General features: G+C 29.9%; 1 protein-coding gene across 1 annotated transcript; it reads right to left on the bottom strand.

The window, feature by feature from the left end:
* Positions 1-11,390: 11,390 nt before the first annotated feature.
* Positions 11,391-12,391, bottom strand: LOC123903927 (E3 ubiquitin ligase BIG BROTHER-related-like). Its single transcript, XM_045953616.1, has one exon. The coding sequence runs from the start codon at positions 12,126-12,128 to the stop codon at positions 11,502-11,504; it is 627 nt and encodes a 208-aa protein (XP_045809572.1). The 5' UTR covers positions 12,129-12,391; the 3' UTR covers positions 11,391-11,501.
* Between the last annotated feature and the right edge of the window lie 1,934 nt (positions 12,392-14,325).

The raw sequence follows: 14,325 nt of genomic DNA, 5'->3' as shown, positions 1-14,325 counted from the left end.
GCCCGGCCCATTCGGGATAGCCCATTTTGCCAGCTCTAGGCTGTTAAAATTCTTAGAGATATATTTATTGGACTGGATGAGTTTCGTTAGCCTAATGGGCTCGGTACACCTAGCCTGTTTTGCAGACTTGCAGTAGAGTAACTTTGGCATAGAGAGAGTGTGTTTGTGAGAGGTGGTGGGTACTTAATGAATCTGAAACGTGTATAAAAATATAATAACTCCTCTCATTTTTTTCCCCTCCTAGTATCTCTCAATTTTTAGAATAAAAAATTTGATAAGTTTTTGACGGCTAAGGCCGCCAGTAAGTTTAAAGAAAAAAATTGATAAATTTTTGACGGCTAAGGCCGCCAGTAAGTTAAAGACTTTTTCTTAAATATTTTTTTTTTTAAAGTTTTTGGCGGTTTGTTTCATTTACTGGGGGCTTAGGCCGCCAGTAACTTACAGAGGGCCTAAACCGCCAATAAATTTTGTCGGTAAATTGATGTTTTCTTGTAGTGAAAACATGGGGCCAACAGGTAAGCCCTAAATTATAGGCCACATTAGGGATGTCAATTTGCATCCGTCAGAGCGGATCCCCACGGGGATTGCCCCGTTCGGAGTTTTACATAACCAATAATAAGTCACTTTACATTACCAAATTATAAGTCACTTTACATTACAAATAAAATATTTAATGTTATTTCCCCTCTTATATCCTTAACTATTTATTACTCTTTCTTTTTTCAATTCTTCAATTTATCTTTTCTATACCATTAATGAAGGACAACTTTGTAAACTAACTCATAATTTTTTATTTTCCATACAACATTAATTACATTTCTTAATTTGTACAATATGGTCAAAACGACATATTGTGGTAGCGATTTTGTGCACTTGCAGAAAAGTTCCATCAACTATCATAAGATTTTTTTTTCTTCGATGAAACGATCAAAGTTAGTAATTAGTCGTTAGTGTTATTTTTTTCTACTTCCATTAATTTGCAATAGAATTGGTTTTACGAGAATGTCATATACAATTTTATGTGGGAGCATTTGATAATATATATTACACTTCCTCTAGTCAACGTTAAAAGTAAAACTTTATATTTTCGATTTATTGAATAACTAATGTATATTATCCATATATTAGACTAGATATATCACTTACTCAATGAACATAAAAATTGAATTTTTGTTTATATTATTGTCGGAGAGAGTATTATATTTGTAGCATATTTTTTTCATAATAATTTATTTTTTAAAAATATTTAATTAACTAAATATAAGGTGTTATATTTTATAAAAATATCTTTGACGCAACAAAAAATTTAGAAAAAATATTACTAAAATAAAGCTCGTTAAATCGAACCTAACGCAAAAAACGGCATAAAAAACGGACGCTCGTAGCAATCACACTCTCTAGCACTCTCTCTAATCCGCAAGTAGGCTTGATAAACGCATGAATAGTATCATCTTCAACCTCTAGCGGGTCGACCCACGAACCATAAACGGGTCAAAATCCGGGTAGCGCTCCAGCACATGTATAATCCGTTTTTCAGCACCGTTTCGTATGATTTTTTGTGGGTTTCGACCGAAATAACATTTCTAATAATCTTAACACAAAATAATCAAGTCTTAAACATAAAAAAGTGAGGTTTACAGAGAAATTCGTAAATCTTTGAACTCCATGAAAGAAAAAGTTTTTTTTAGATTTCTTCCTCTATGATTGTCCAAAAAACACAAAATTTGTTTCATTAGATTCGTAAAATCATGCTCTACAAAACCTCTATAATATTTCACTTCAGTTTATGGCATATCAAGATTCGAAATTTTGACAAACAATTAAAACGAAAATTACCCATTTTTTGCTTCTCTTGTTGTTAGGTTGCTGTGTTTAGGGAGAGGTGTGGTGGTTCATTGTTACTGCTTTCTTTTTTGTTTTTCTGATGGGTTCTAATTGTTCCTATCATGTGTCCTTTGTGTATTGCTTGTACTCAAAGTGCTTTTTAATAAAATTTTGCTAGTTCAAAAAAAAAAAAACCCAGGAGTTTGAAGAAGTTGATTGCTGCAAACTTGAAGATGGATGGAATGAAAATTTAGTGTTAAAATTTATTGGGTGTTTTTGCAATTAAACTATTTTGAGTTACTAGTATTGTAAATTATAAAATTTTTATAACATAAATGATGAAAAATAAATGGATGGTCTTGATGCTGCCAACTCAGATGGGCTACTCTACCCATTTTACAGTGATGGGTAGATAAGAATTTGCCAAAACATTATCTTTTATATGTAGGGATTGAGTTTGAATTCAGACATCTTTATAGTTGAAATTTCTAGCTATTATATTAGTTGATAAAAAAATAATATTAACATATGTTTTAAAGAATGTGTCTAAGAAAAGTAAAAGAGAAACTATATTTTCGAACTTGTACATTTTTTTGGTTATTAAAGAATTTGTGCATTTAATTTTGTAAATGTTAAATTTTTTAATATTAAATATAAGTTTTCTATTTTTTAATATAGACATAATGAAAAACTATAAGAAACGCGCACACACATAGTGGAGGAATCAAAGTTCAAACTTCGATCATATTGTCCGATATAACAATTTCAATATTTTCACCTGTTAAACTAAAATTTGTGAACCAAATTTTCTATATTTAATAAGACCATAACATACCCTTTTATTTTTATTTTTTTATAATGGAATGTAATATGACCCTTTATTATATTCCATTCTGATTCCTTTTACATTATGTTTTTCTCGTTTTATTTTTCTTTTTAAATTCATTTTTTGAGGTCTATTTTATTTCATGGTAGGTTTTTAATAGTATTGATTTTTATTTTTATTTTTTAGATGAATTGAATTTGAACGATGAATGAATAATAAGAAAGTGGGTGGTGTGAGAGTGACAAGTGTCATGGTATGAAGATGATGCGTGCGTGTAGGGTGGGGCCCACGTGGATGATTTTGTCACTGCTTACGACATTAGTTTTGGATGGTGGTGTGAGACAGTCGATGGGGCCACCGTCGATCAAGTTGATGGAGTCGGCGCGTATTTTTGACTTTTTGTAGCAGCACAATTTTTAACTGTGGATTGAGTGTACACGTGGCATTGGAATGTGAATTTTCGTTGGATTATCTATTGGCGTGATTTATGATTTGTACATTTTCGTCGACTACATGTCCCCACCTAACCGCGTTAAATCTTGCGGCTCCTGTCCTTTCATTCTTTTCCCTCCAATTTTCACCATTTTAGTTTCACTCACTTGTAGTCTTGTACTACCAGATTTTTACTCTTTTTTACTACACACAATCAGATAAAAATACCACTAAAATTCATTAAAATTTATTGTAAAGAAATAATAATTTAAATTTGGATGTAGGTGTCAGTTTTAGGGTTCGTTTGGTATGAAAGAAAGTGAGAAGAAAGAAAATTACGTAAACCTATGAATGAATTTTAAGTTCATTCATTAGTTTGCGTAATTTTCTTTTCTCTCATTTTCTTTCCATCAAAACAATCAGACATTTAATGATATTGATATTGTAACAATGCAATCTATTTATATAATCTAATACTCCCTCCGGTCCTTTTTATAAGGAACACTTTGAAAAAATCACACAGACCAATGAAACACATTTAACATAGTTATTTTCATTTAATACTCTTACAAATTTAAATTTATTCCATGTATACCCTTAATTAATTACTCTTTAACTTACTTATTTTTAAATTCTCTCTCATAATAAATAAGGGCATAAGTGAAATTGAACATTTAAAACATTTGAAAATTGGTCAAAGTTTCTTATAAAAAGGACCAAATTTTTTTCCCAAAATGTTCCTTATAAAAAGGACCGGAGGGAGTATGAAGTACTAGTACATTTTTTACAAATTTAAATTATACAATGACATTATTTTACTATATTAATTTTATATATTTTCACAAATATTTATTTATAATTGATTCATATAAATATATTTTCATGTTACAATGTCAATAACATAAAATATTGGTTTCCTTCAAAAAAAAAAAAAAATATTGGTTCAATCGACAAGAAATTAATTTATTCTACAAAACGTAACTTTAATAAGAGTTTGAGATCTCTTTATAGTTAATGATCATTGATCGATATATATATTCTATGAATATTATTTTATTATTGTAATAATCTATATTTTGATTATGATGAGCTTGAAATTTCTTCAATCAAGTTTTATGTTTTTATTTTGGGTAATGCTAATCCGTATCTTCGGTGCACTGGTTAAAGAAACAAAAAAAAAAAAAAATAACATTTTTTAGATTTTTGAGGCGTTGACTGCATACACTCAATATCATATTACTATATTTGTTTCCTTAAACAATGCCCCCGCTCCTGGAGGCACTGTTTAACATTTTCCTTTTATTTTTTATGTTACAATCGCTCTCTCTGAGTAATCAAATATCAGCGGTCTTTGTTATATGAAAATGTTTTTTTTTTCATAGAATATTTGATATATAACTAGTCTAAATCATGGACCAAATACATCAAACATTCTATGAAATTGGTTATGCTAAACAGTACTCCCGTGACACTAGTTAAGTATACTAAAAATTGAAACAAATAATAAAGTTAATGATGAGAGATAACAACTTTTTATATCATTAAAGCATTGAATGCACAATTTACGAGATAAAATTTTCTTATTTGTATCCTTGACTAGTGTCTCTGGGACACTATTTAACATTTTCAAAGTAAATTTTAGGTAGAACTTCTCAGGGAGTCTTTTTTTTTTGGTTACAACTTCTCAAGGAGTCTATGAACCTAAAAATAAATTTTAGGGAGTTTATTAAACTTCTCACATAGTATGAAACTTAATTTACTTTAATGTAATTTATCCTTACAATTTATAGCATTCAAATTATAATTAACTATCCATTTAGACACCAAAACCTCACAAATTCGAACCAATGGTAAGCCTATTAATCGAAGAACCCAGACAGATTTAATCCAAGTCCTAGATATTGTCTATGTCTATTATGTTGAAGTGAAAATTATATACCTGTCAACAACCCCATACATATTCAATTTCGTTAAAAACTAATAAGGATGAATCTGTTTATTAGTTTTTAGCGAAATTGAATATGTATCTATTTTGGTTGATGTACTCTCTAAAGATTTGAATGAATATATTTTTTAGTATAAAAAAAACTTAAAATGGAACATTAAATTTAGAAAATTGATTACACGTGTAATTAGATTTGACGAAGGGTGGGAAAGTTAGGAGGAAAGTTCCCAAACCCAACCCTTTATTACTGTTTATTTTTTAATTCTTATACTATTTTGTTTTTTCTGAACATCTTTGTCCAGTGTCACAAAAGGTATAGTGATGTTTATTTTTGAGATAAAGGTGATAGGGGCAAGGGCTTGGGTGGATAGATCATAGATGTATCTATTGCCGCATGGCTTTCGGTTTTCGGTGCTTGATTGAACCAAAATCTTCAAATGCTGTTGCGTTTCACCTGGCCATGTTTTTCTTTTCTTTTTTGTCTCAGCCATTTATCTATTTTTATTTTGTTCTGACCGGCCTAAGGGCCATTCACTTCATGAAAACACGATTTAAACGTCAGAGTGTCCGTAAGTACAATCCCCCTTCAGAACAACTGTGCAATAAAGATAGACGCAAATTAAAAACTTATAGATATGTTAATATGATTCACTTATTAAAAAAGTTAAATATGTTTTTGGTTCCTATAGTTTTCCAGAATTTTCATTTTAATACCTAAAGATTTCTTTCACACTATATAGTCTTGAAAATTCTGAAAAACTATAGAAAGCAAAAACTTATTTAACCTTATTAAAAATGAACGAGAGTAAGATAGAGAGTAATAATGGAAGTCCTAATATTTTAAAATTTTCAACTAGTACTTCAGATATCGTATCAAATATTATTATTGATGCGTGTTTGATACTTCTAAATAAATATTAGCCAAGTATTCAGCGAATAAACCTTGTTTCTTTATGATAGGAATGGAAGAGTGAAAACCGAAACAATTAGCGTTAACTCTTAAGTTGCGAATATTAAACCAAAATGTTCTTTTTTGAATAGCAATAATGAATAATGAAGTCATTTCTTAAAAGCATATCCAATAAAAATATCATAGAAGTTTCTTAGCAATAAAATATTCACGTGAGATTTTAATTTCTATAAATTTAATCAAAATTACTTAGTATCTCGGAAATGAGAGATATGAAATATGTAAGGCTTATGTTATGGGTGTAGCTCTTTAAAAGTGGTAGGAGGGTCGATTTTGGGGATGAGGGTAATGAGGGTTTTAGATATGGAGGGATCAAATGAGCTTGATCCATCTCACAATTTGACTCAAAAGTTTAAATTAATTGCTTTTAGGTAAAAAAACTAAAAATCCATCTCACACATTTTGTATTTTTTTTGAGATTTAACGGAAAAACTGTTTTGAAATAATAAAAAAAATCAACTCAACCACATTTTATCCAAACATATTTTAGTTTTGAAATTGATTCTTAAAACCAAATACTAAAAGCTCACAAACATCCGAGCGAATTTTTAAGATTATCAAATTGTCTGAAGTGTTGTTTGTCAAGTGTGAGTGAGCTCAAAATTTTAAATTTGATGGAAAAATAGATGTTCATATATACGTATGGAAAATTAAATTTTAAATTTTAAATTTGATGGAAAATTAAAATTTGATGGTCGTTTGTTCCCACTGTAAAGTGTGCATATATACGTATGGAATGGAACTAGAGTATTTCTAGTTACATATTATTATTGGAATGAATTGAAGTTTTTAGTGTTACAAGTTTCATATATATATATATATATATGTGTGTGTTTTTGCTAACTTAGACTAATCTAAAAATATGAAGGTCTAAGTTAGCAAAATGCACATTTATTTATTTATTGTTTCGACAGAAACACACTTATGTCGTAGATTATTATTCAATAAAGTAGCAATACAAAATAACAATCATGTTAAAACTCAACTAATAAATCATAGAAAAAAAAATATACTTACAATCACTAATTTTAATTTTAAAAATTTTAAAACTAAAAAAACAGGAACCAACTTAAGAATTAAACCAACTCTAACAGAACTTACACCACTCATACATATTGAGAGGGACACGAGTGAAGTTATGTGCTTAACCAAGTGCTCTTTTGATAGATAGTGGGTAGGCTTGACTTTTCAAACTATTTTTTCCAGTCAAACTTTCCCCCTTTTACTGAGTTATGATAATTGTTTTATCTAAATAAAGAAAAACCATTGAAATGTTACAGTTGTAAAACAAGAACAGTTTGTGTTGTGTCTACATGAATTGAACACGTTTTGCTTATTTGTTTCATTTTCCTGCTTGTTGACATACGAGGGGCCGCAAGATTTGGACTCTCATTTGAGCCTCCTCAGTTTCTCCAGTATACTAAAATTTTCGATCTAATCCACATTGCGGTGCACCGGTTCTTCTCACGCTTAAATGAACATCTTAGTTTAAAAGTTTAACAAAAAATATATGACACAGTGTAAGGGCAAAACAATTTATGTACTCAAATGCTCTCGGATAAAATAAACTATTTTTTATTTTTTTAATATACAATATTAACAATGAAGATCGAACCTAAGACCTCATACATAATACCTAAAACCTTTACTATTAGACAAAATTTAATGGCTTTAACTATTTTTTTTTTATTTAAGCACCAAATAGTGTAAAAGGCGTCACATAAAATGTGATATTTTTATCATCATGTAATTATTTAGGGTGTATGCAATAGAATCTTAGTAATTTTTTTATCAAACACAATACTCCCTCCGTTCCAAATCTTTGGTCTTTTTTTAGTTTTTTAGATTTGTCCCAAAACTTTGATTCTTTTAAGAAACCAAGACACAATTAATGATATTTTGCCATTTATACCCTTAACAAAACTAAAACATTCATTAAATGCATTTTTTCTTTCTTAATAAAGTAAGGGCAAAAATGACTTAACTTATTAATCTTTATAATTTCTTAATCCACGTGCACAACTCTAAAAGGACCAAAGTTTTGGGACGGGGGGAGTAGTATTTTTAATTAAGGGTAAAAGTGGAATAAAAAATCATAAAATAAGAATTTTGTTCCACTCCATTGTAAACTACTCCCTCTGGTCTTGTATCTAAGACCATCTCCAATGGTAGTACCTATTCTTATAAGAATCGATACCTATTAGGTACTACCATTAGAGCAATATACTTTTGAGTACCTAATAGGTACTGAGTCTCAAATAGGTACATTCTCTCTCCTCTGACCCACATTAATTTAATATTATAAAATAGATAGTTATTACTCCCTCCGTCCCAAAAAGGATGACCTATTTGCTCATTTCACACATATTAAGAAAAGTGTAGGAGTGAATGAGAGATAATATTAGTTTTACCAAATTACCCTTGTTATATTTAATTTTTATACTAAAATCCAATTTTAAAAAGGAATGATTGTTTTTCTTGTTAAAATAAAGCATTGATAAAAAGCTGTCTTTTTGCTGCTGAAAAGTAACTTTAGCAGGATTATCTACAACCAATACAAAAAGCTACTATCACGTATTACTACTCCAACCAATTGAATTTAATGAGGATATAGAATGGAGAGTACATAGAGTAGTGGAAAGATTTTGCAAAGCAAAAAACAAGCTGAACAGGATTATCTACTGTTGCTACTTCAATGTCATCACCTTCATTTGCATCACTATCCAAAGAGTCTTCTACTCTTTCAACTTCAATGTCACCACCTTTATTTGCATCACTCTCCAAAGACATGATTTTGGAACGAGATTATTTTTCATACGGTAAACAAAGGAGGAAGTAGGTCTCATATATAAGAAGACTTGCCTCTTCATATTTCCATAGAGTAGTAGTAGCAGGTCTCATTTATGTTAAGAGTAGTAGTACCTATTGAGTATTACGGCTACTGGACTTAGAATGAAATTTCCAAAAAAAAAGTTTGCATGGATAGCAACAATTGTGATCTCAAAGACACTTTTCTGTCCAATAATGATTACAAAAAGTAGATTCTCCAAAAGCATTTATAAGGGGTAAAAATGGAAAAATAATATAAAAAGTTGAAATGGCTCAAGTATTATGGGACAAATTTTTTTTGCAAATGGGTCATCCTTTTTGGGACGGAGGGAGTAGTTATTGTAATGATATAGAGTTATTGGTGGGATCAATTTAGAACTTTTTAAGAGGTGCTGGATTGGAGGGACCGAGTACCTATTAAGTATTATTATTAAAAAATAATAAATAAGTGATGTGTACATGTGGAACCCAGTTAAGTACTGAAACTTGAGATTCTCCATTGTGGATGCTCTAATCAACAAAAAATAAAAGGCACTCCCTTTAAGAAAGTGGGTAGAGTGCATTGAATGATGAGAAAAAAATAATTCATTTTCAATTTTATCCTTATATTTTGTTTTTAATTAAATTTCTACATAAATATATGCACCAATAGGCATGCATGTGGAAGTGGAGTATAGTTTATTACTTTGGAATATGTAGAAAAAAGTAATGATTATAGGTTAATGATAATAATTGAAAAAATAATCAAAAGGTAAAGTTGGAATCTTGATAATAAATATAATAAGGTTATGCTAACTAGTGCCCCCGGGGCACTAGTTAAGGAACTAAAAAGGGAAAGAAAAGAAATAAAATTCATTGAAAAAACAAAAATTTAAATTTTTAAGATGTTGACTTCACAAGTTTCAAGATAATATTACTATATTTAGATAATATTACTATTTATAGTACACTTTTGCTTATATTTGAAACTCTAAATTTTTTTGTTTTGTTGCTTACATATGAAACCGAAGGGAGTATATCTAAACAATGGAACAAAAATTATATTCCATTTCATTCCTCCATTCCATTTCATTTTTCATGTTCTATCGATTCAAACATAGTCTAAGTGTGTAATTGCTAGCATTTCTGTGAGGTACAAGTTTTTTGTTGTTGTTATTAATCTTTTAATTCTTAAGAGAAAGAGGCTCTGGCTGAGGTAATTTCTTTTTTTGGTTGTTAACCTTTTAATTTTGAAGAGAAGAAGTTCCAATAATTCAGAGTTCACTCGTGAAGTTAGGAAAGTCTAAGTACAAGTAATTTTTTTGTTTATATAGTTATTTGACATCACATTGAGTATTCATTGAAAATTTCAGCCGTTATTTAAATGCATGCATGCTCAATGATCAATGTAATCTTTTTAAAATTAATCAATTTTTGTCATCATTTATTTAGAATTTCTAATTTTGTTCATTATATATTGACAACAATAAAGTAAAATGTTTCCACTTTATTCTCTCCGGGAACCTTCTTAATTACTATAATCATTATAGATAGATTATAGATTTTCCATTAAACCAACTATTGAAGTGACTCTAACGGTTGATGTTCTTTTCATTTTGCAACTATATAATATATGGACGTGTATGGAGAAATCTAGAGGTGGGACTTTTTACAACCTGACCTTATTTTATTTGTTTTTTTGTCTATTTGTTTCTTATGCTATAAATTTTCAATATTATCTATTGTCTTCAATCTATTAATGAATTGTTCAATGTTTTGTGACTAGGCAAACACATCGCATGCACTAAACTACAAAGTGTGGTATAAAAAATATACTTTTGCAAGTTGCGCATAGCCTGACAGCCACCAAAGAAATAGTAACAACGTTCACTTCTTACTGTTCCATTCACACATGCATATTTTGGAAGTTATTGATAACAATACTGAGATTAAGATTTAGATATGATATCCCAAATCTCTCATATTATTTGATGTAAGAAAGTAAAGATTGCAATCGTATTGTTTGTCATTTTAGTTTGAGGAAGGAATCTATACATTGTTTGAACTTTTTCTTGTTGGTGGGATAGTTATCAGAGAAAGGGGTTCAGTAATCAGAGTTCGGTCACGAGATAAGTAAAGTCTGGCTAACAATTATTCCTACTAGGAATCAAACTCGGTTTTTTTTAAACAATTCGTCTTAAGAAAAACTCGTTAACCACTTGAGTCAAATAACTTGGTTTATTTTGTTTGAACTTTGAACCTGGTTAAGAACGAGTTGTTTGAAAAAACTCGAGTTTGAATTCTGGTGAAAACAATTCTTAGCTAGATTTTACTTATTTTCCTGTCAAATTTAACCCCCTTCGGAGGATAACCGGAGGGTTAAGAAGAAAATGCTCTATAAATTAATTCTACATTTAGATGATGAAAAACAAAATATCAATTGAAGAAAACAAAGAAAATGGTATAAGAATACTTGAAACAACACTTTCATTTTCAGATTAATATAAATTATTCAAATCAATCTACAATTGGGAATTTTGTAGTACATGAGGAATTTTTAAATTTTCTAGTGATAATATTTGTACTTTATAAATCCAACTCTTCTATATTATTTATTTTTCAACTATAATTTTTCATTCAAATGAAGATTACAATAATTTGAATATACACATCAATTTTAAAATCCAAACACTTCATCAAGTGTTCTTAGCCTTGTTTGGAGTTGAAACTTCATTGCTACAAATTGGACAAACCCTCTTAATTTGAAGCCATTTGCTTATACAATCTGTATGATAAGGATGATCACAATGAAGTGCAACTAAGGCTTCACCATCTTCATATTCAATTTGACAAATCACACAACGATCAATTCCACTTTTTCTTTCAGCAATTTTGCAAGTATAAGGATATAAGCAAGAAGATATTTCATTAGGTGATAATCCTCTTTTTTCTTCTCCTATAAAATCTCCTAACTCAATCAACTCTTCATAAGATAATTCATCTGGATCAATTTCATCTTCTTCCATTTCATCGTAGTCATCGTCGTCGTCATCAATATTACTTCCTTCACCTTCAAGAAATTGAAGATCGGTTTCAAACTCTTGACTAAATGAAAAATCGGCATCACCAATATCATCATTGCTAAAAGATGACTCAGTTACATCTTCGTCGCTTTCACTTTCAATGGTTGCTAGGTTTGTGAATGTTGTTCTCTCTAACTCTTGTTCTTGCAAACCAATTGCTAGAATAAAATCGGAGCTAACTTCCTCAAGTTCTGTGTAAGGATTTTTTTGAGAAGATTGTTTTCCCTCCTCGCGTTCCATTGAAGAAATAAAAAGGTATTGCGGTACGATAGAGGGATTGAGAATAGAACTAGACACTTAGGTATTTGAGGGGATGATGAACATATAGAAGCATACTTTTTAAGAATTTCTTTTGGGATGAACAAAACTTCAATGTCAAGTAATGGAAATCCTTTTATTATGGATTCATTATATTCCACATTCTTGTCCATTCTAAGGTCCTACCTTAGCATTAACAATATACTGGTCATAAACTTTGGACTTTCTTTTTGGATAAGTTAAACTTTTGTGCAAAGCAATATAGCAAAACATTCTCCATAAGTAGCAATATACCTTACTCCAAAAGAGAACCTTCATTTTTGCATTACATTATAAGTCCATTTGATCTACAAAATGTAAGTACGGGACATAACAGCACAAGAGAAAAAGTAAGGTATTAAACAAATTTTGTCTTGTACGATATTTAGTGGACAAAAAGGTTATTTTGTCGAGTTCCTTGGCCCCCAATTTGTCCAGTCCCCATAATAGTTTTAAAACCAAACGCCCCTATTACTATATTTGTCAATTTCTTGAGACAGAAAAAAATATATACTGAAATACCATCTCTTCATTATTCATGTCAAGATCAAAGAATAAGAAGGAAACAGAAAAATGTGTTTTAATACACAAGCATATACTATATATAGTGGTTAACATATATAACCTTTTGAAATATTCTAATGTTTTTGCCTTCTAGTAACTTTTTTCCTATGATTCATACCCTTTCTAGCAAACTTTGATGTTTGTGTTACCTTAATGTCATGAATTGTGCCTTTGTAATTACCATGCTTAATATTTGCATTGCTTGTGTAACTTTGATCTCTAATACTAAGATTCCTTTTATTCTTATAACTAAGATTTCTACTAATTTCAACTTGAGTGTGACCCCTCTTAGGCTTCAAAGACTTTCTTAAATGACAACCTTTATAGTCTCTCCTTCGACGCGAAAACGATCGGCTTCTTTCTGATGTTGGAAAATGGTATGAAAGACTTTCATCAATGTATTCTTCTCCGGTTGTAGAGTCGAAGTTTTGATTTGTTCCCATTCTAACCTTTCTTCTTCTCCTCCTCTTGACATTGTGTAGTTTAATACATAAGAAAGTGCAACAATACTCCAAAATGTGGAAACATGAAGAGAAACATGCCCATGTAATTTTGCAAGCAGAATGACATAGACATCTAAATATGCCTAATTTATATAGCACATAGAAGAACAACAAAACTGTAAAAAAAAAACACAGAATACACACAAAATTTTAGAATTTTGTTTTAGGGCAAAAATTTTTAGAAATGTTAAATAAAGTTGCAACATATATTTGATGATGAAATAACAAAACAATTGAACTCACCAATGTACAATAGAACAAATACTAAGGCCAGCTTCAATAGATTAGCAACACAAAAATTTTCAATATAGCAAAAGAGATCCCATGTTGGTCCACATAGTGAGCTGAAAACATATATACCAAGTATGAAGTTAAGAATCCCACATTTACATGTAGTAAATTGTCTCGGCCGTTAATTTTAGATCAGATAAACAATTACGGACGTTAATTTAGATTGGTCGAGATTGAAAACTAGGCAACGTATAATACACTTTTTTTTTAAACAAACCCACAACAATACAAAATTACTCTCAAACTTATATAACTGCCCTCACTTAAAAAAACTTGAAATTTAAAATTCACACATATATGATTGAAGTTGTGTAGATAACATTATGCAATTCAAACATACCATCACACTACACATGCTATAAATTGTGAAAGGCAATAAAGTGTAGTATATATTGATAAATTTGAATGGTATAATATTACCTACAAGAGTTTCCTGAAAGAAATTCAAGTGGAGAAGTGAAAAAATTTCCAACAGAATTTCCGAATCCGGAAGCAAACGATTCAATGATGTTGCCCATGTAGAAAATTTTTAACATATAAAAATGTTAATTTTGCATATTCAATTGAGAGGTTAACAAAGCAATGATAACTGGTAATTAACCGCTCTTTGCCGAGAGATTGGGCCTCATAGCTCAATACTCAAATAATTCGGCCTCTATTTAACCCATTTCATTCGGGCTCTGTATGTGGGCTCGTGTGACCCTAACCCACAGATTTTAGAATTTTTCTCTTCCTAATCCCTGTTTCTTTTCTACCCTTTTTTTTTTTTTTTTCATTTTTGC

The sequence above is a fragment of the Trifolium pratense genome, linkage group LG2 (genome assembly GCF_020283565.1).
Source record: "Trifolium pratense cultivar HEN17-A07 linkage group LG2, ARS_RC_1.1, whole genome shotgun sequence".
NCBI classification, from domain to species: Eukaryota; Viridiplantae; Streptophyta; class Magnoliopsida; order Fabales; family Fabaceae; genus Trifolium; species Trifolium pratense.
This window is presented reverse-complemented; position numbering and strand designations above follow the sequence as displayed.